The sequence below is a fragment of the Marmota monax genome, unplaced genomic scaffold (assembly GCF_021218885.2).
Source record: "Marmota monax isolate L192 unplaced genomic scaffold, Marmota_monax_Labrador192_F-V1.1 WCK01_AAM20220418_F8-fsc00011, whole genome shotgun sequence".
Classification (NCBI taxonomy): Eukaryota; Metazoa; Chordata; class Mammalia; order Rodentia; family Sciuridae; genus Marmota; species Marmota monax.
The window spans coordinates 23,473,020-23,496,024 of record NW_026693082.1 but is presented as its reverse complement, the minus strand read 5'-3'; the positions used below and the strand labels follow the sequence as shown (position 1 = coordinate 23,496,024).

General features: G+C 41.6%; 1 protein-coding gene across 9 annotated transcripts in view; it reads right to left on the bottom strand.

Moving 5' to 3' along the window:
- Enox1 (ecto-NOX disulfide-thiol exchanger 1) overlaps positions 1 to 23,005 on the bottom strand; it is a 542,803-nt gene that overhangs the window by 148,839 nt on the left and 370,959 nt on the right. For all 9 annotated transcript variants that reach the window (XM_046454324.2, XM_046454323.2, XM_058582598.1 and 6 more), the window contains 3 exons: positions 9,512 to 9,685; positions 8,095 to 8,301; positions 4,211 to 4,444 (listed from right to left, as the gene is read on the bottom strand). In XM_046454324.2, coding sequence (XP_046310280.1) covers positions 4,211 to 4,444; positions 8,095 to 8,301; positions 9,512 to 9,685 — 615 coding nt within the window. The remainder of the gene's footprint in view (positions 1 to 4,210; positions 4,445 to 8,094; positions 8,302 to 9,511; positions 9,686 to 23,005) is intronic.

Here is a 23,005-nt window from a genome sequence, read left to right as displayed (position 1 = left end):
CTTTGACCATAGGGGTACTGTGGCATAAATTCCCTCCCCAGAAGCAGGTGCTATGCTCTTTAATTTTCCACCCTCCATAACCATGAACTAAACAAACTTTTATTGTTTATAAATGATCCCGATATAAGTATTTTATTATAGCACTGGAAAACTAAGACAATTCTCAAATGAGTCTCCATTTCTGGCTGCTCAATGAACTATGCATCAATTAACCAATCAGATGGCATAAAAGAATATTTATAAGTGGCTAATGCTCCTCTATGTCCCAAACACACACACACACACACACACACACACAATCTCCCCTATTACTATTGTCTGTAAAAATGAGAGAATTAAGGGGGCAATATGAAAATGTACTGGTTATTTCTGCTTCAGGGCCAAGCAAAATGTTTCTAAATGAAATGGCCTATCTTGCCTCTATGAAGGTCAATAACAATGAAGCAAGTGATTCTCAAACAGGCTCCTGTGCTTCATATTCCTCTTGCTTGAAGAAGGAGTTCTAGCTTTTAGCTAATGGAACGTCCATGTGGCTCATAGCATTATTGATTTTTATTTTCATGGAACCATAAATATTGACAACCATCTCAGTAAAATGCCAGTACCTCCCTACCTCCCTACCTCCCGCTGGCAGGCTGATCCTTGGGCCACTCTGTATGCAAATCTCAGTCCTCTGGAGATGAGTATGATCCCAGGAGGACTGGATTCCGGATGACACATAGGGAATCCTAAGGGCACCGTGTGCAGAGTCTTCCTACAATTTCACCTGACACAGACAGAAACTCTTCATTTCAACACATAATGAAAGATTATGTGCAGCTTTCCAAAGGGGAAAAAGTACACAAAAACTTTTTAATGTTCTTGCCCAGAGAAATCCCCCGTGAATTAGGATATAATCCTTCCGCACGGTCTAATCAATCTTTTCCTTGCACAGCCCAAACACAGGGCTCCTCCAGGGCTGGATGGTCTGGGCTAGACACACAGAAATTCATTATCTCATCTGCCTGGTGCCACTGTTTCCAATAAAGTGTAATTATGGTGTATCGAGCTCCTTCTCACTTTCTCAAAGCCATGCCATAAACTTTGGGTCCGTGTGCGGTTACTTCCCAGTCAGTCTTCATTAGGTTGAATTGTCTCCGAACAATGTCTATTTAATCAGCAGGGTGCCTGCTGATTTTCTTTTTTAGAATTTATATTACTGTAATAGATGCTGGGTGACTTCGTGCCTTAGACACTGTACAATTACAACTCAGTGTTTCCCCTGGCTTCAAAGGCCCAGCAGCCAGTAAATGGGGGTGCCCTGGTCCTAGAAGATGTTCCCTTTCTGAGCCCTGCACTGCCCCACTGAGTAAGCTATCTACCTGGGGAGAATACCCTGCATTTGCCAACTTATAAAAGTATACTATTATCATAACATAACAATCCCACTACGGTAAGTGGCAAGTTTAGAGTGATTTGTTATTGCCTCACCTCTGTAAGGCAGGGGCTTGTGTAGTAGAATGCTCAGCAAATACTTCCTGAGTGACAGGAGAGAGAGCTGAGTAGACACACTTCCTTCCCTACGTTTTCTGACACACTGAGCAGCGCTAGTGGCCAGAAAAGCAGTATGCCCACGCATCAAAGAGATGGAAAAGAGAGAAAGAAATTCATTTCTGAACACCTACTGTGTGTAGTTCTGGCACCATCAGGGCATGAGCCATAAGAAAGAATTGGCTTATACAGGTTTTGCTGAATGAAGCTGATCTTCAAAAAAAAAAAAAAAAAGTTGTAAGAATAAATAAGTATGATGTAAAATGGAAGAAAATGTCTGTAATAAACCTAAGATAGCAAGATTTCTCAGGGGAGGAAAAAAATCAAATCCAATTAGGTATTTTCAGATAGCTTTTTCACTGCTTTTCTGACACAGGTTTCCGTACCTTACATCTTGACTGCATTTTATAGTCCCACATCAGTGAAATCATCTTCAGGGAAACAGTTTCCTTGGCTCCTCTTGTCTGGCTTTGCAGTGTTATAAGGAGCATAGAGTGGATTTCCTCTCTGAGGCAGCCAATTTCCTAAGCAATTAAATGCTGTTTATATTCCAAACTCTGTGCTTGGGTTGAAATTGTCAAGCCTGATATTACCTGACTCTTGCCTAAGATGTATTCTCAGCTAGTTCATTCTACTGTAACAGCCATCTATTAAAATTTCCAATCTGTTCTCTCCTCAAGGGATCACTCAGTTCTTGGCAAAGGTACAGCTTCTGAATTTTGCAAATTATACTCATCTATATAAATATATATTTTTTAAATGGCAAGGCTTGCAAATTACTCTACCAAATTGACATCCCAATCTGCTATCCTCTAAAAGGAGAGGCAAATGCCATGTACCTCATACATGCATAGATGTCTCTGGGCTGGTTTCTTAAAAACAACATAATGTAGATGCAAAACTTTCATGAAATTCCTCCAGGAGGTTGCAGAACCAAGGTACTAGTATTTGTCACTTCTAGGGATGGATGTGAATAAATATAATTTAGTCCATGTAGATCAGGAGTTGAGACCGCATAAAGAACTGAATATTAAAGAAGAAATTATTTGTTCCAATGAACATTCCTGGCTGAGAATATTGCTCTTTCTCATTTTGGATACTCGTGGTTTCTAAGCTGACTGGAGAAGTAAGATGAGGTCTGTATTTACACCATGTGTGACTTTTATTGAAGGGGCAGCCACTGCCTATGTATTTATGCCCATCTGATAGGTCTCCAGAGAGCAACAAAATCTGCACCTAAAGTGTCAGTAAGAAGTGCTCCATGGTTACACAGGGGCACTGCAGTGGTAACTGAGGCTGATTAGGAATTCCCTAGCTGGACAGGGGGTTGAGGGCTAGAAGCACAGGCCTTTTATTTTAAAGCACAGAATGTCATTTTTTATCTTTCTAAAAGAGGTGTCAGGCAGATTTTCATATATTTTCTTTGGTGAAAACATACCATCCACTTAAGCCACTGCCAGAAACACATCAGCTAGGCTCTGAAACAGTTAGGACTGGCCACACCCCTCCTCTCACCTGGAATTTTTTCCTCTCACTCTTCTCTTTATGAAATAAAATCCAAATTCAGCAATAGCCTTTCAGGTTCCAGACTGCTTTTCTAGCTTCACCTTTTTCTATAAATGCAGCACCTGGGCCACATTCCTCCCTGCTTCCCAAGTGTCTTTATTTCTAGGGCTCCAACCTCTGGATAGAATGCCTTTATGTGCCCCCGACTTCCCTTATAATCTTGGAAGAAAATCTTGTTTATTCTGCCAAGGTCCAGTTCTGCCTGCTCTGTGAAGACCTTCTCGACACCTTGCACTTGCCTGATTTCCCAAAGCATATTGCACAGCTTTGGGCTGATGGCTATCCATGTGCTTCATTCCACAGTTTTTCATTTCCCTGTGGACACTTGCCTATGGCAACTGCGACCTATGCTAGTCCTGACAGCAACCAATGACCCAAAGATGGTCTGTCCATTGCTTGCCTATAAAATATCCAATGTCACTCAGCTCTCACAACTTTGGTCAAAAATAGAACTGAATTCGCACACACACATCATCCTAATGACAAACTCTAGCCTCTTTCCAATCATTACGATGTTCAGTAGAGTAGTGTCCTTAAACCCAGGGGAAGCCTCAGCAAACATTGAAGGAAATGAAATAGCTTTCTTCTGCTGCTACTCATCTGTAGGCGTTCAGAGTGTTCCTTCACCTCCAACTCTGAAGATGGGCCTCCATGAAATACAGAGGTCCTCCTCTATCCTGCAATGGATCCTACCTAGCACAGTGTCTGACATGGCTCAAGAAGTTACGAGACGAGTAGAGTCTTGTGGATGCAAACTCCACAAAGCTCTGGGAATACTAGGAACTGCCAAACCATAGATGAAGCTACTTCCCAGGCTCACTCAACACCAGGCCAGAGGACAAGAGCCTGCTCTTGGGTTTACTGCTGTCCACAGTTCTGCCCCATCATTCAGTGAGTTTGGTCATATGACAGTACACACACACTGATGGTGGGAAGGGCACGGCTCTGTCCCGAGCAGGACGATGAAGCCTAGGTGTCAACACTTTGGCTCACTTGAAACCAGCAGGAAAGGGGCAACAGGAACACACGGGACTCCGGCATTTGAGGATCACTGCTTTCTCTTTCAGTAGTGACTGTGGTGCAGGAAGAAAAACCAGCACACATGGCTTCCTACCTTTCAGCTTCTCTGCCAGCAGCGCTGCTTCGTGCTCCGAGTAGTGCATTATGGCTGGTGGTGAGGGCGGCCGGAGCCGGTCCTCCTCCAGCTTGCGACGATGCCGCTCCTCACGGGCTCGCATCCTCTGCTTGCATTCCCACTCATAGAAGTCGTCCCTGGCCTGGGCGAAGTCTACATGAAGGCGGCCTGAATCCTTTTTGTCTGTGCTAGACCCTAATCGCATCCGGTAACCTGAAACCAGTGGAAAGTCTGGTCATATCAGGGTCACCATGGACTCACTTCTGTTCCAGGCCCTCACTGGGGCTAGGCAAACCACTTAACTCCTTCGCCCTCAGGACAGGACATCTCCCACAAAGAGGTAAGAAAGCACTTCTCCTCCCCAAAGACCCTGAAGCCCTACTAAATTAATTAAGCCTGTTAGGGTATGAGAATAAAGATAACTCTGGGAGGTATCTCAGAGGATGTCTTAACCATGTTCCAACCCAGTGTCACCAACAGAGGATGATCTTAAGAAGCAGGGGTCAAATTGTGGTAATTCCTTCTTCCCTCTGGCTTCCAGGAAGCTCAGAAACAAATTTGGTATGTAGTATATTTTTTATTCCTGCCCTTTTATGGCCTTGATGTTTTTATTTTCAATTTACTATAACTCTATTGCATAAGCACTCTTAAATTCTTCGTAGAAGAGGGGTGGGAGGTATGAGTAAATAAAGAGCATCTATGATATTTAAAAAGATCTCCAAAGTAAATTCCAGAACACCTCACTTAGGCTGTTGCTTCATTCCCCTAGAAAATACGGCTGCTCAGTTTTCTTTCAGCAGCTGCAAAAGCCACAATTACCAAGGCAATTTTGCAATGCTGTTTTATTTCCACTTATCATCTGGGGCATGCAGGAGAATATTTTACCTTCAATCAAGAGGCCTCAATGCTGCCTCCCTTGCAACCCCGCAGCACCCTCATCTTGCATGCAGCATCATACAAATTGTCCATACAATCTTTGAAGGCCACGGGAGCCCTATGCAAGAGCCCAAAGCTAGGCCAGAAAAAAAAAGGGGGGGGGCTGGAAATCTTTGGGGGATTTACTGTGAGCTACGAAACTTATAAAGATTATGAGCAAAAACTAGATCTGAGAAATCAACACAGGACTGAAACCAGCCAGCCAGCCCAACTTCAAATGAAGAAGAGTTGACTTTGAGGTTGTTCTTCAGTTTGGGCTACTCAGATTTTCAGAACATAAATTCAGGTCCCAGCAGGAACACGACTGCCAGGGGCTGCCAGAGGAGAGAGCAAAATAAGCACTTTTGCTGTGCAGGGGCTTTGCAAATGAGATACGACTACAGAATGCTAGGCTGTGCTATGCTGGTATTCAAGATCTCATGGTAGGTTTCAATGGATTATTGTAGCATTTTGGGTTAAAATACAGCTGAAAATCCCTGTAGAGGTTGGCTTCCCCCTAGGTAGGGCACTTCATAACTTTCAAAAGTTACAAATAAGATACAGATCTCACATCTGATGCCTGCATGCCACTGAACTTTTCTCCCTCCTAGGTTTCCAAAGTGTTATCTAAAAATGGGAAGACATCACAATACCAATCAAAAATGCGCTGTTCCCAGATGAGCAGAGTTAATGCTAGAGTAAAATGTGTCTTGGTTGTGGGCCATGGAAAGTTAACAAGTCAGCAGGCCATGGTGATACCTACGTAACAGCTGAGCTGGCTAGACTGCTTGGGACTGGCCAGCTGCCCCGACTGGCCCAGCAACTTTCTCTCGCTTATGTACAGAGAAATGACTTGTCTCATGCTTCTGGTTCCAACATCCTCTCTTTCACCAAAACATCATCATTAAGGCCCTAAAAGAGACCCTGATGAGGATGAGACTAAAATTAGCCTGGCCCTCAAATGCAAACATGGGTCTAAAATTAGATAAGCCTTCCAGCTGGGCTGGGCTTGCAGGAGCTCACATGCAGGGTTTGGGGTATAGCCTGCCTGCCTTCCTACCCCTTCAATTAGCCAGCCTTTCAGATCATCCTGGCTCTGATGTTGCAGCCTCCACAGGGCAGCCAAGGCAGGCTGGAGACCTCTACACCCAGGCAGGGAGGCTGCAGCTGAGACCTGTGCTGGTGCTTCATCCTGCTGCAAAGGGGTGGACCAAGGAGCCATCAGGGGCTTGCTGAGATAGGAAAAGCAAGGACCAAAGACTAAAGAAAGGAATACCTTTTGGATGCCTAAATCTGAGACTGTTCATCCTTGTTAGTGTCCTTATGAGGCTCTGATTAGGTCTAAGTACTGGGTTGGGTCTAAACCAGTGTTGTAAAAGACCTATGATCGACTCTAACCCTTTCATTGAATCAGGAGGGATAAAGTAGTACTATTATTGATAGAGCCGTGATTAGAACCCAAGTCCCTAGGGCAGAGTTTGCTGAGAAATAAGAAGCAGTTCTTTATCCTGATCAGGATACTTCTGCTAAAAACAGCCATGTACTGAATGGTTCCTATCACAGGTACCTGCTAAACACTTAACATCATTTGATTTAGTCTTTGCGGTCTTCGTTGGTAAATTGTAAGGATCTCTATTGTGCAGATGAGGAAGTGGAAGCTGGAAGAGAGGTCATCCAGATCAGGGTATGGGAAACCCAGTGCCCTATCCTCTCCAGAATCCCTGGTGGCCTAGTAGCTGTGAGTGAGTTGCCAAATGTCTTTCTTCCAGGTTTGTCTTCCATCTCCATTGTGGAATGCCTTCAGACTTCATTTTTCACTTTCTAAGGATTCATTGGAATAAAGGTTTAAAAGTTCCCCGTGTCATTATCTGGTTCAGGGAAATCTCTGGGGCACTGAGAAAACCTCAAGGCTTCTGGGATTTGTACAGAAGGTCCTGGCAATGAAGGCTGATTGCAGAAATTAAGTAAAATCTCCCAGTACTATCACATGGTTTTCCCCTCCTGTTGTTTTCCCACCTTCCCCCATTAGCTTTGCCTTAGGAATAGAGAGGTGGTATGCAGAGTGGCCGACTGGAAAACGGCATTGGAGGGTTCGAGGGAAAGGTAATCAGGTTGAACCTAAAAAATAAGTCCTCTGAAAGCCTTAAATTAATAATAGTCCCATTGTTCTTAGATTTGGCAAAAGCCTGTTGACAGACTCCATAACACTTACTTTAACACCCACACAGTGGGAGGCAACATTAGGTTTCATTTCAACATCTGTAAAAATCTCTTATAAAAACTGCCACCAAAGACTAAGGATAGTTAGTCTTTTATATGAATATTTTTAGTTGTTGATGGATCTTTTTTTATAATTTTTTAAATTTTATTTATTTGTACGCAGTGCTGAGAATGGAATCCAGTGTCTCACACATGCCAGGCTAGACCAGCGTTCTATCACTGATCCACAACCCCAGTCCCAGGAGGTTAGTCTTAAGGAACCATCAAGTGGGCATGATATTGAGCTTTATTATCATGCCCCTAAGCCACTTTCCTGAAAGGAACTGATCTTGCTTTGGTGCCCTGGTGTCAAAAAAGTGAATTCACTTCTAAAAAAACTAAAATTATTCTGAGAGTACTTTACTCCCCCAGTGGATTTACATCCAATAATAATAATGGTCCTCCGTACTCATAATATTGCTTTTCATCTAATAAGTACTTGAGAGCATTAATTAGAAACTCGATGGAATTCCTCAAGACTGGAGGGTAGGAAATCATTCCTGCAGTGAGGTACATTCACAGGCTTAACAGAGAGCTTCTGGGAGCCAAGGAAAAAGACAGAATTCCTCCTTCTGTAGCCCCAAAGTATTTGGGCTTTATTGTGCATTAAGGCAAAAGGGAATAAGCTCATATTAACATCACAAAACATGAAAAAATGCCTAGAAAACCCCTTATGTAATGCAAAGTACCAGAAAGGTAAATGGCTTTATCAACCATGAATTCCTCTGCAAAGCGAATGTGACAAAAATTCTTCTTGCTTTTTCGGATGGCTGTAATATCACCGCACTGCTCAAAGACTTCTTGAATAATTTCCTCCGTAGCATTTTCTGGTAATCCTCCGACAAACACAGTCTTACACCCCGGAGGTCGTTCTCTTGTGGAAGGAGGTGGGAGATCTAATATCACAACAAAATAGAAAGTTTTGTCTTATTGATTGGCTCTCTTTTCCTGGCTTCCCTGGCAAAGGTAAAGCTTGCCCCAGTTATTCTGTCCAGGCTGAGTAAAGGTCAACTTCTGTCCCAACTTACATTTTTCCTGGGCTGTCTTGTTTTAGGTTCCCCTCCCCTCCTCCTACCAATCTTTACTTTCTGTGTTCATTTCTACATAGAGTGACTGTGCTTGTCCATGAACAAAGATAACGCACATGTTAGCATAATTTCATTTCTTCTTTATAACACAGAGGCCCAGAAAGGGGCGGGGGAACATTCACAAAGTACAAAACATGATGAAATAACAACATGATGAGAAACCTCAGCTTGTTATCTTCTTTGTCTCCTTGCTAGGTAAAGGAGAGAAAAGGCTGAACACAGGAAGCACAACCCAGAGAAGCACACACAATACTTACTTGGCTGTGAAACATCATGCCTGAAAAAAATACTTTGTTATTATTCACATTTAAATGAGCAAACTATTAAATTTGGGGGAGGCTGTATAAAAAGATAAAATGTACACTGTCACACATTTTACCTAGTTTATATGTAGATTACTAAAGCAATCTCCTGAAAAGTCCACTTAAAAAAGGAAACACTGATTAATATGAATAAAAAAAAATCCTAGCTATTTAAGTCCATAAACTTTGTATCTGAGGCTAAATTAAAAAAAAAAATTCCCAGCCTATTTACTCCATCAAATGTATGGATTCCTTTGGCAAATGCAATCTGGTCCAGAAATTCTGAGATGCAGGCTCCCCCTGCCCCAAAATTGCTAACTGCCAAATTAATTCAAATTTCCATCTAGCAAAACACATCTTGGAGTTTTTCTCCTACATTTGTGAAGATAGATGGAAGTGCTTATATATTTCACATTATGTTTTCCAGGAAATGCTAGGCTTCACTGCATGCAAAAAGATTCTTAATGCTAGAGATAAATCCCCAAATCCCGGGTACTGGCTCTGAAGTGTCATGTCAGCCCCTAGACAGACACACAGACACACAGACATGTCCTTGTATATCTGTTCCAATCAAGAGACAAAAGTCTTCTTAAAAAGGCTCCTGGTTTTATATATGCATGTGTGAGTCATATATGAAAATTAATGCAATAATATTTCAGATTTAAAAAAAAGAAATTTAAAATGATGAACAAATATTTCTCATAGGTGTTACTTACTTGGATTTTGAGGGAAAAGAGTACAACTTTTGCAGTGGATTATTTCTTTGACAACTGCCACTTCTGTTGGTGGTGGGGGTGGTACTAGACCCAGGCCTGGTATCATTGGGTTAATGGGGGTTATTCCAGTCATCATGTTGAGGCTTGGATCAAAGCCTGGGACACAGATTGAATCTGTAAAGCACACAAGATAACATTTTGGTGGCAGAATCTCAAATCCATTTTCAAAACTGTTTTTGTTAGTTTCCTGCAAAGATTATTTGACTTTATACTTTTTGTTTTTCAGGAATTTCTCATGGCATAGATGCAGCACTATAGAAAGCTATTTCAAAAGGTAAACAGAGAAAGAAAAAAAGATGAACCCGAAACTACACGAAAAGGAAATTATATTACTTAAAATATTAACATGGCAGAACAGAACACAGCCTATTAAAGTGTAAAACCATGCACCATGAAGCTTCACTATTACTGTGAATCTGTTTTCTGTTTCTTAACATCAGTGTACTGTTTATACAGCCTTATAACCCAGAATGTGGGAAGAATATCATTTAACATTGAAGTGCCCTGTGAATCTAATTGTCAGCTAGTTTTATCAAAAGAGTCTTCCTGCCCAACTGACCTAGATTTGGGAAAGTTCAATTTATATGTGCAGACTTTATAATGATCACTCAGCTCCCACCTAACCCAGCTCTCCTGAGGGAAGGTGCAGGGGTAGTGGTTGGGCAAAGAATGATTATAACTACTATAGCTAGTTTACAGATATACAGGAAAAAAATTAGCTATATACATTGCAGAATTCTATTGGGTAATCACATTTTCTTTAATCAGCAGAAATCTTTATACCTGTACAAAAGTAAAACAAACCAAAAAAAAAAAAAACACATCCAAAAGTATAAAAATTGTTTTAGTGGGATAATAAAGCAATTAATTTTCAAGGTAATATCAGGAACTTTTTTTAATGTAGGACCTCTATTATTAAAAAGACAAAAGATAACAAGTGTTGGCAGGCATTTGGAAAAAAAGGGAACCCTTATATATTGTTGGTGGGAATGTAAATTAATACAGTCATTATGGGAAATGGTAAAAATAGAACTACCATATGATCTAGCAATCCCACTACCAGGTGCACATCCAAAGGAAATGAAATCGGTGTGTCAAAGAGACATCTGCACTCCCATGATTCCCACAGTTCTATTCAGAATAGATAATGTATGAAATCAACCTAAACATCCATCAACAGATGAATGCATAAAGAAACTGTGGTATATGTGTACACAATGGAATACTATTCATCCATAAAAGAAAGAAATATTTTCTTTGGTGACAACATGAATGAACCTGAAGAGAGTATGTTAAGTGAATAAAGCCAGGCTGAGTGACAAACAGTGCCACATCTGCAAATGTAAAAAGTTGACTTTGTGAAGTAAAAAGTAGAATGGTAGTTATCAGGGGTTGGAGTGGTTGAAGAGGTAGGTTGGGAAGATGTTAGTCAAAGGATACAGCATTATAGTTACATATGGGGAATAAGTTCATGTTGTACAGGATGGCGACTATTCTTAACGATGATATCTTATATTCTTGAAAAATGCAGAGTGGATATTAAGTGGTTTCACCATAAAAGTGGTAACCATGTGAGGCAATGCCTTTGTTAATTAGCTAGATTTCACTGTCTTATGATGTATATATATGCTTCAAAATATTTTTTTACCATAAATATACACAATTTTATCTGCCAATTTTATACAGAAAAAAGGAAGCCTTTTCTAAGAGCAGGAGCTATTAAAATACTGCACTGCTTTTGTAAGACTTATCTGCAAGGGGATCCCTCTTCTGAGGGTTTTTCTGTTTGCAGAAAACAATGCTATCTCTGATGTTCCCAGGTACACAGATGGTAGCACAGATGCCACTGAGGGAGGGCATGGTGACTCTCCTCCATTCTGCACGGATGACATTTCTTCTCATCTCCTACTCTCCTGGCTCCTTCTCTCCCTTCATCTTAGATCATTCCCATTCTTTCTTTCTGTCCCCCGCCACCTCCTTTTATGCTCTCATGTCCAGCCTGTCCCCTAGCCTTATGCATGGCCCTACTCTTGGCTTACCTGTGCTGAAAGGCTGGATGAGCCCAGAGGCAGAAGTGATGACAACTGTACCCTCTGTTTACTAAGATGCTCCAGAGGATATGGAAGGCTAGGCAAAAGCTTTTTCTTTCTGGAAAAAGGCAGCTAGTATTCCTCCTGCTGCTTTGGATAGGCCCATTCCTCCCCTGGGTAGGTCATAATAAAGAGTGTGACCCTGATCTGTAATCTCAGGAGAAAACATGTTTCATTTATTAGAAACTCCATTTAATTTCATAGCTTACCAGAGTGGCTTCCGTAAAAATGAGGGCTTTGTGTGTATGTGTGTGTGGGGTGGTGGTGGTGGTTAAGCTCTAAATTTAAATTCAAAAGAAGCATTTTCTTTTAGAAGTCACCTTGACATTCCAGGTGCTTTCTTTGTACTCATGGTTCTGTTTTCTCACCTGTGACATGGGACCCTTTGACTGAATTTATTATCCCTTAGAGCACTAGCACTCCTAGGACTCCAGGACTGCATGCAGATGGTGCTTAGGAAGAAGAGATATATAAGCAACATAAAGTTTGGAAGTGACAAAAACAAGATTCAAACTCCAACTATTCATTTAATCCTTACAAAGTTCCACAAGCATCATTCCCATTTTATAGGTAAAGAAATTGAGCTTAAAGCCGTTTAGTAAAATTTTGGACCTCCCAAAGCAAACAAATGATAGTAGAACTATGGTCCAAGTCTCTGCTCTATATTTAAATATGTTTAAATATCACTATTTCAAAATTTCCACATAGAATGACCCAACTTGATTAGTCAGCTTATACATGCCACTACTTTTTAAAATATACTTTATCCTTAAAGAAAAAAAATCAAGATTTTCCCTGCTGATCCAGATGCTAACTCTAAAGAAGGTCCAGAATAGACTGCTTTTCCACATTTTGATCACTGAAATAATATATTGGCTTCTAAGGTGCATATATTAGACATAGAAGTACTGGCCATGGGAATATGGGCATGGTTGTGCTTTTAATTTAATCTCATTCCATACATAGGCTTCATCTGTTTCTTTCCTGGCCTGGTCCTCACTATTGTTTGCCAATGCAGGATGATTTAAGGCTAAAACCACTCAGGACTGCAAACCCTGAAATGTTAGTCCTGTGAATTATAATAAGCAGATGTTTTCCACAAATGAGATGAGAAGCCAGAGCCTGCATTCTCCTTTAGTTCTAACAGACTTCTGTTTTCTTTCCAGAGGCCAAATAAATAAATATTCAGAAATAGGGACAAAAGGCACTACTCCTGAGCAAATGTTTTAATATACAGCAGGAGTTACTTTGCCTTTTCTGAGACATCAGTATGAAGAGACTCTGAGGTTTAATAAAATCTGCATGGTGAGTGCAGTAGCTTGAAAAGAGCTTAGAAAGGAATTAACACTTAAATTATGTTGGACCTCAAAGGATCTGAGATTCAGTCTTTGAGTGGAGGGAGGAAATAGGGGAGGGATTAGATTTAAAAAAAAAAAAAGAAAGAAAGAAACCATTACTTTTTAACAATATATGAACAGATGGAAATTGTTTTCTCAAATGGCACAAAAGCACATTACATACTAACTCATTAAATTCAATGCACAAACTTTAAAAATGAAAGACATGTACACAGGAAGACAAAGGCGAAGGCAACAGAAGTTTCAAGAGTCAGTCCTGGGCTTGTTTGAAAAATTGCCCGTGAACCTCAGAGATGATGAGCTATGCATAAGCCATTCGATGAAAAGACCCAAAGTATGTAGCAGGACTTTCCTTTAGAGACTGTTCTTACCCAAGGGAGGGCTTTCCACTTTAGACTGTGGCCCTATCTGGCTCCTCCCTGTACTGCTGGCTCCAAGCACAGAGCGGGGAGGCCACAGCTCAGCAACATTTCTTTTTGGCTGTTTATTCTCAATTGGTGAAGACAAAAACTATAACAAAAGTCTGGTTTACTGATTCATAGTCCAGTGTTTTACAAACAAGATGAACATTTTTCCAAGTGTGGTTGGAGAGGTTTATGTTTGGGATTGTAGAGGGACAGCAGCTGAATTAATTACTAGCTCATTCATTCATTCAGAATTTCCTGGTAACTTGCTATTGCCAGGATCTGGAGTTGTCAGGGTAACAGTAATCAACTCGCCCCTGGGAAATCACGGAGTTCAAGAAGAGAATAAAGGACAGGCCTCAGACCCAACAAAATGGTGGGGTACCTGAGCTGAGACTCAAACCGCGGTCCAGGAAGGGAACTGCTGGTGGAGAGTGTCCTAGGCTGGGGATTCCAAATACTTTCCATGGCTCTGTAACGGTGTGTGCGTGACAGGGTGACCATGACATGCTGAGAGGCTGTATGGGTCTTGCAGACCAGAAAGGACCTTGCCCTTCAACCTGGTGAGTTTCTACTTTCTTCTCACCGGCAGCCCCTGAAGGTCAGAAGTGCAGTCGGCCAGCCAGACCCTGTATGGCTAGCAGGGCTGTGCAGCCCTCATCCTTCTTTTCTCTGTCTGCCGTGCTCTAGCAGTGGCTTGATCTTTTCTGCTGGACATTCCTAGTGAAGAGTTTTCCATTTGAGGTGAGAACTGGATTCCAATGAAAAGAAAGGCATAGGGCCTCTTGCCAGTCAGGGCTGGACGTAATTAGGTTAAGTGTGAGTTGGGAAACCAGGCGGAGGCTGGGGATGAGGGGACAGAAACAAGATGTCAGTGCCAGGAAAAACTCTGGTCCAGAAGGCAGAACAGAGTGTTCTAAGAGAATAAGAGAAAAGAGATTAATCAGAGTAAATGGGAGCAATGTAGGCCTCATTTTGGACTGAGGGTACCCAACATAGTGGCTGAGCACATGAATGTTAGAACAGGTAAAACACTTTCCAGGCAGGGCTGCTGCACCAGGGTACTCTGTGCAAGTCACCGGCCTGCAACATCCTGGGCCAGGGTTCTACCTCAGACCAGGGGGTACAGCAGCACCACTGGGTCTTAGGTCAAGAAATGCTATGCCATCTGGCAGGTTACCTATGCTGGGTCCCAAGCAGAAGTAAGACAGAATCTGGACACCAGAACTGAAGTACGGGATTTGAGCAGGCACCCCAGTTATCACACAAGGGGCCCAGGTTAGAGGATGAAGCCTGCATGGGTGCTGAGTTCCAGAAGGCAGGCTCTAGGGTCCTTCCTCCTGAGGCCCATAGACCCATGGGTCAGACAGACATGCAGCAGCACCTCTCCTTTCTCCAGAAGAATCATTGACTTAAAAATACAACCAAGCTGGGTGTTGTAATCCCAGCGACTTGGAAGGCTGAGACAGGAGGATAGTGAGTTCAAAGCCAGCTTTAGCAAAAGCAAGGTGCTACAGTGATACCCTGTCTCTAAATAAAATATAAATAGGGCTGGGGATGTGGCTCAGTGCTCGAGTGCCCCTGAGTTCAATCCCTGGTAAAACCCCTCCCCTAAAATACAAGCAATTATCACCTTACAGAGAAGCCACATGACACATGAGGGCACTACTTCCCGGAAGTTTCAGATGAAGAGACTTTTTCAGAGTAGTCTCAAGCTACAATTGATCAATGCTGTGCTCTTTTATAACTGTTAAAGTAACACTTTTAAAAAATCTGTTTCATGTTCTCCTTTGTTCTTTAAAAACCATTTTGTGAACAGCAGAGGAAAAGGCTTTTTTTTTTTTTGGTACTATGGATTAAACTCAGGGGTGCTCGACCACAGCCCTATTTTGCATTTTATTTAGAGACAGGGTCTCACTGAGTTGCTTAGCGCCTCACAGTTGCTGAGGCTGGCTTTGAACTCATGATCCTCCTGCCTCAGCCTCCCCAGCCGCTGGGAGAAAAAGTTGTTTTTAAAAAGGTGATCCTGAAGTCATGGATCAGACTGGGCGACCTAAGGCTGATAGGCTTCCGAACCTCTCTGGGTTTCAGTGTGAATATGAACATGTATAGCAGACATAGTATGGCAACAAAACAGGAGGATCCAAGACCACCTGGGTGAAAGCATATCAAAGTGCAAAGAGTCCATATCTACAAACAGACCTGAGACCAAGTCCTGGGTCTGCCACACACTGGCAGGGTTTAACCTTAGGAAACTTAACTAATCTTTCTAATCCTCCCTTATAATATCTGTAAAATAGAATAATTTATCTTTTTTATGTTATTGTGAGAACTAATGTTATTTAAAAGGACAATGTTTGGTGTGTCCAGAACAAGGTAAGTACTCAATAAATGGTATTAATTACATAAAGCATTAACAAATATATCTATAAGTGTAATAAGTATTTATATAACCTTATATGGATATCATATTGTTAATACTGAATATACATAAATGGTCATGATATATGAAGATAACAAAGTGTTTCATTTGACAAACGTGAGCATCTGCTAGGTGTTAGATGTTTTGCTAGGTATTGTGCAAGCACAGACATTGTGCTTCATAGGTGTGACATGTCCAGTGATTAAGAGCAACTTGATAGAAAGTGACAATACAGTATAACTGTGTGGAATATTAACATAACAGAGGCTTATGGAAACACAGAAAACAGGAACATCTAAACCAGTCTGCAAGAGGGAGTGTTATAAGGGTTACATTATGGAGATTTTATAGTTCTAAGCCCTCACACCAATGAATACGACGTCATTTGGAAACATGGTATTTGCAGATGTAATCAAGATAAATTGAGATCATACTGGATTAGAGTCAGTCCTATCTAATAATAGGACTTGTGTCCTTATAAGATGAGACAGAGACACACAGGGAGCATGCCCTTTGCTGACAATGGTAGTGATTTGGAGATATGTAGCTGCAAATCCAGGATCACTAAGGACCGTCAGCAGACACCAGAAGCATAGAAAGGCATGAGACAAAATCTTCCCTAGGTCCTACAGAAAGAACACAGCCCTGCAGACACCTTAATTTCAAACCTCTGGCCTCCAGAACTGTGGGAGAATATGTTTCTGTTATTTCAAGCCACCAGGTTTGTTACGGCAGCCCTAGGAAACCAATATAGGGGACAGTGTCAGGAAAGGGATCCTTTGAAAAGATGACTTCTGTGCAGTGGACATGTAGAAAAGAAGGAGTCCCTGAGATACACTTATTGGGATCATAAATACAAAAATGTCTAAACGTTCTCTTAGAGGAAATGTTCCAACCTCATCCCTGGAGGCAGAATTGCTCTTAGGTTTTCCTGTTGTGGAAAAAACAAACCATGAAGATTACTATGTATTGTTAAGAACAAATCAACAGCACAGATTATACATGAGCATAATAGTGTACTTTATAAGTGAATGCCCACAAGCAGGATCTTGAAGGAAGTGAAATTAAAAATGCACTCATGATCTTTCCAAAGGGATCCAAAGGCAGAAAGTCACGTTTTTTTCCACTTAAATCCAAGGTGTATATCCAGCGTGGGCTTCTGGAGCCTCACTGTGCACGCTTTATAAACAAAGACCTCATTCTATCAATAAAACCCTCTGTTTCCTTGACCAGGGGGCTACACTAGCAGCATGGTGCAATGCAGTTGTCAACAGCTATTTTAAGTACTGTTGACTTGGGTGAGAAGATTTGTGTCCATGTTTGAAAATATGCAATGACACGAAGTAAAGAACATTTCAAAACTTCTGACCACAACAGAAACACAGAAGTGACTGCTCAAGGATGTCTGTCAGATCTTGCCAGCAAGGCTGCATTTGCAAAACCAAAAGTGTTTTGAGTGAACCTGAGGTAAGGGCCCATCAAAGATGCTGTGAAATTTACACACATGGAGGTGTGGTGATTGACATCAGTGCTGAACAATTTCTGTGCGGAGGTCTGGGCTGTCACACTCAGAAGCAGCTAGCTGATCTATGTTCCCTAGACCTGCTGGAACATAATCTTAAGACACAGTGGGCCTTAAAGTGGAGGCCAGAAACCATGCTGAAGCGTGCTGGTCAGGTGTGGAGGGGTTCCTTAGACAAGAAGCCAGGTACACTGGACCTAACTAAAGATAAATTTCCAAGGTGAAAGAGACATGGATGGGCATGACCTAGTTCTAGCCTCTGGATTTAGAGATGAGAAAACAATGCCCAGAGACAGTAAAGTGACTTTCCCAAAGTTTGAGCTAGTCACAGCATGCTAAGGGTGGGGATAGAATGAGAACAGACAGTTATAGTGCCACTTCTTTGTGCAATTGGATTGTTTGGTGACTTTCCAGCCTCCCTGCCTTTGGAGACTTCTAGAGATGGCTTATTCACAGCCTATTCTATTTCCTAATGGGCTTCATTGTGAGAAATATATCCTCACATGTTGACTCAGGACCCAGAAAACTGTAGTCAAGTCATTTTGTTTCCCTTTTTTGGCACTCTACCACTAAGCTACATCCTCAGTCCCCCACTCTCTTTTTCTGAGACAGGGTCTCCAAATTGCAGAGGCTGGTCTCAAACTTACAATTTCCAGCCTCAGCCTCCTGAGCCTCTGGGATTACAGGTGTGTACCACTGCACCCAGCCTAAATCCATGCTTCTTATTCTGAGTTCCTGGTCTGAGTCTCTTTCCCACCATTACTGGTCACATGCCTGAAGGAAGCTCATGCCAGCCTCAGTACCCTGCTTCCCTCAGTCCCTCTACATGTGATGGCCCTTTCCTAACGGTCTACCTTTTCTGAGATCTAGCCATAAAGAAGCTGAATGATTAGCAGTCATGTCTCCCTTTCTGCATTCTGATCTATCTATTTATTTATTTTAACCACTTGGAAAGCATTGGTCATGTTTGGTCCTTACCTTGTGCCAGGCCTATACTGAGTGCTCTGTGACTTATTATATGATCCTTTGGTAGTCCCCATCTCACGGAGCTGACACCATGAATGACCTCATTCAATGGAAAGATACCCATCTTGTCTCTGCAGGATGATGTCCTAGTGCAACTTGGCAGTTGACAAATTTTGAAACTAAATGAAGGATTTTGTATTTTCCAAATCTGTCTCCTTAGGTTTTCCTCCTGTCTTGAATTTTCCCTACCTGGACCTCAAGCTCTATAAAATGGCAGGACAACTCTCTAGCAGAGTTCCTTCCATTTCTCATTTACGGGTGAACTTCTCTTAGCCTGTCCCACTCAGCCACAGAGGTGGAGATCCGCCTATTACCAGATTTGGGAGGGGAAATGTTATCTTCTTTTCCTGTAGATGCCTGGTGGACCAGGGCTCCGGCTGGGTGCCTGCAGCCTGTCCTCATTCACTACCACCCTCTGTCAGGCAGTTAGCCCTTTGCCCCCAACAAGATGTTTCTACTCTTCCCTGTCTTTACCTTTATCCTGAATGTTCTCTACTGTCCCTGCACCCTCAGGTCTACGAATTCTAGCATGTGTTTATGGAAATATTTCCTTAGTCAAATCCACTAGGAAACCTTTCACATAACATTTATTTCTGCTGAACCCTCTGTTGTTATTTCCAGTTTTGAGGGCCATTGCCAAATCTCAGGGAACCCTGGGCATCTGTCCTATCCATCCCTACTACTAGGTCTTGTCTATTTCTTTTAAGGGCACCACCTTTTCTCTCAGTTCCTAGTTTAAAGCCTCTGTGGGTAACCATATCCAGTAATGTGTTAAACCCTCTTAGAAAGATCTGCCTTTGAAAGTATATCTGTATCATCATCTGGTCTGTTCCTATTGCTAATTGAGATTCTCATTAGCTGTCATCCAGAATAATGCAAAGGCCTAATTTTGTCCCAGAGCTGTGGCTTCTGTGTCTTGCTCCCTGTCTTTCTTATTTTCCTCTACCCTCTCCCCTCTCCTGTCCTTCCTTCCTCTACTCCTCTCCCATGCCCTCCTCACACCCTGAACCTGTGATCAGTCAACAATGCCCATGGGAGACCCATGAGAATATGCCCTAATTGGGCCCTCTAAATTATTTCTTTCAAACTTCTTTCCACATCCCTATCTCATTAGCTGATGATTAATTTTCTCTCTGTATGATATTATGTGACTTTGTACAGTAGGACTATTATATAATGATGGGAGGGAGGCAAAAAAGGACTGACTAGGTCCTTGGATGTTCTCTGCTTTGTCTAAACTGACAAGACAACGGTGCTGGAGCAGACAGCAGAGGTAAAATTTGTTTGAGTACACAAACACAAGAAGTGCTTTTTACTTTTTATATATTGATTCATTGATTACCCTCCCAAGGACTGTGGATGCTCCAGAAGTATGTTGAAAGACTGAACAATTTTTGCCAACATGTTTCTTTCTGGTGTCCAATATCTCCCCGCTTCACAGAACTTTTCTCTTTCTTTAAGTCAGGAACAGCCTGGCGACATCCTAGTGATAACATGCCCACCACAGTCACCTGGTCACAACAGCAGAGATGGTATTTCACAGCATGTAAGTGTCTCTGCAGGGATCTTCCCTATAAAACTTGATTCTTTTCTAGGGAATGTACAGGAGCTAATCTTTGGGTTTTATTTATCAACCTCAGTTTCAGTTTACAAAAGCATCTGACACATTAACATCTCATAAATTTAAAAAAGAACAAAGGAAAACTTATTCAATATTTAACTTCAAAGAAAACACTCACATTGTATTATTTTAAACAATTTATATAGGGTTCAATTTAAATTTACTGTTAGAGATGGTTGAAACAACACAGAATTTGTCTCTTTAAATAAAATCAGCATACAGCTGTGGACTTGGGAGAGAAAAGAAAGCCTGTTTTATAGGTAAACACACCACGGGGGTTCCTAAAGGGAACTGCAAAACATGTATGGATTTCAAATCTTAAATGAATGTTAATTTAATTTCACTGCTAGACTAAGTGGGTTAGAAGAGCTGGGTAGTTTAAATATCACCTTATCTTGGGGTCCAACACTGTCTTGGCACATAGCATCACTTTTAAAGATCACTGGTTAAGTGAATGTAAGAAACGATAAGACATACTGAATTCAGGGTTCACACTAAAGGGATAAGACAAAGTAATAAATGGTTGTTCAATCCATAATGTCATTGCATCAGCTCATATGTGATTCTAAGCAACTGATGTCCGGCATTTTTTATGTTTACCTTAATTGAACAATGAGAGCTATGAGGGTTTCTGGCAGTTATTCCTCTTAATGCTATTGGGAAATGATGATGGTTGCTGCTACTTTACAGATACTATAACTGAGGCACAAGGAGAGAGAGGTGTGCTCAGCGTCGAGAGCCCCTAGGCAGAACTGCTCTGCAGCATGACATCCCTAAAAGTCAGACCTCCTCCTCCCCCTCCTGCCTGCTCAGGGCTACATGGAAACAGGCCTACCCTTAATGGCGGGAGGCAGAGGAAAGGGGTGTACAATGTGACATCTGTGTGACAAAACTCCTTTCATTTAAAAAAATTGCCTATTGCTTTTTAAGTTCATGTTTTATTTTGTCTCCTAATTCTAAGAAATAATTGGCTGAGAATCAGAGGGTCTTCTAGGAAAACAATAGAAGAGGCAGGTGCCACACAGCTTTCCTAAATGAGAAATTTCTCTAAGGGTGTAATATCAGAAAAATTCTCCCCCAGGACTGAGAACACAGAACTAAGAGATATTTCCTCTCTGCTTCTTCTACCAGAAAAAGAAATAGATATTACACACAAACACTCCAGCTGTGCTCATTCCTATGTTTGGTGTGTCTGCTTTTCCCTTAAACTTACTTTTTCCTTTGGTAATTCTATTTTATTTGTCTAAATGAATATGTCTATCTAATGCATATGTGTGTGCACACACATCTTTTTAATACATTAAAACCGAGGAGCACCAGACTTGAAAATACTTCATTGCATCTGGGGATTGGACAGATTTAATATTTACATGATGTGCATGTTGGTTTAGAAAGCACCAGTAGCCAGCCATGTCTCCCACAGCCCATTATTTCTGGCAACATCATAGCAGCTAATTTTTCAGAGAAGTAAACAAAGGTGGAGTAATTTAACAAATTGCCATTTGAAACTAACTTAGCCCTAACTGGTTTGATTGTGCATCCATCCCTCAGCTTTAGAAACACAGAGAACTCTTTCCTGCATGAAAAACAAACCCTGAACGTCTTTTCCCTGGGAATTTCAAAGTAAAGGCACAGATTATCACCCAGACTTTCATTTTAAATTAATTATTTTCTGCCTCTGTTGTAATTTCAATTTGTGTGTGGTATTGTGGATTGAACCCAGGGCCTCACACATTCTGGGCAAATGCTCTACCATTTCGCTATGCCCCCAGATGTCAAATAAATTTTTGTTCTTTACTTATAGGTCTTCATCTTATTCTCATTCCCAGAAGCATCTAGTTGTCAATTATTCCTAAGCCTTATGCAATGCTACATTTACCACTTTTCAGTTATTTATCCTGCTGGTCCTCAATACATCCGCCCTACAGATGAACAAGGAAATCAAAGTTTGGAAGACTTTACTTACTTCAGCATCCTGAAATCACAAAAGCAGAAGAATGTGGTCCACACTGTCCTGACCACAATGGGCATCGATTTGCCTCTAGGGAAGCAGGAGGCAGAGAGCAGAGGGGAGGTAGGATGCACAGTACTGGGATTCAGTCCCGTATCCACCTCTCTGAGATGTAAGGGTAAAAGCTGCCTTGCCTGCTTCAGTGTTTTTCTGAGTGCCAAACAGTATGATGGACATTTATGTGACAGCAATTTACAAATAAGTGATCAATACACAAATGTAAATTATAGTTAGCATTTTTTTTTTCTGTTTCAATGGCCTCTGGGGATCCACAGTGGTACTAAGTGACTGTCTCGAACAGAAAGAAAATTCAATATATTATTCAATATATTACCCTGCTTTAAAGAATATATAGAAGCTTGACAGGTGACGCAGAGAGAGGGGAGGAGGCAAAAGGGAGAGAGTGTATGTGAGCCTGAGAGTTTGTGAGCACATGTGTGCATGTGAGTATGTGAGAGAGTGTGAGTATTTGTGAGATGCGTTCTCTCTTCTCACTATAATACATGCTTCTCTGCAGAATTGTGCCTTCTCCACAGCAGGGTTGGCTGGAATGTTTTATAGCTGGAAAAACTGAAGAGCAGTTTTCTTTTATTGCCCATAGGTTCCTCTGAGATATTTATCCTTTAAACGTTTATTAATCACCTACAAAGTCATTAGGCAATGTGCTAGCTGCTGGAGGTGCAGAGGCAAGTCAGGATCCTTGGCCTAAGGTACTCCCTGTTGATGTTTTGCAGATATAGAGCCACAAGCCAACTGGAAAGCAGCAGTATAAATAGGGACACAAACATAGTGCTACCACCCTGAGAAGAGCCTCACCATGATTTAGCTATAGGTGGCCTTCCTCAGTGAAAGGATCTATCTAGTTGAGCCACTGTGTCCCAAAGCCAAGCAAGCAGCTCTTTGTGAATACATACCCAAGTCAAAGAGCCCCTTTGGCTCCAGCCATATTTTCAAACGCAGCCGTTTCCACTGAATTTATC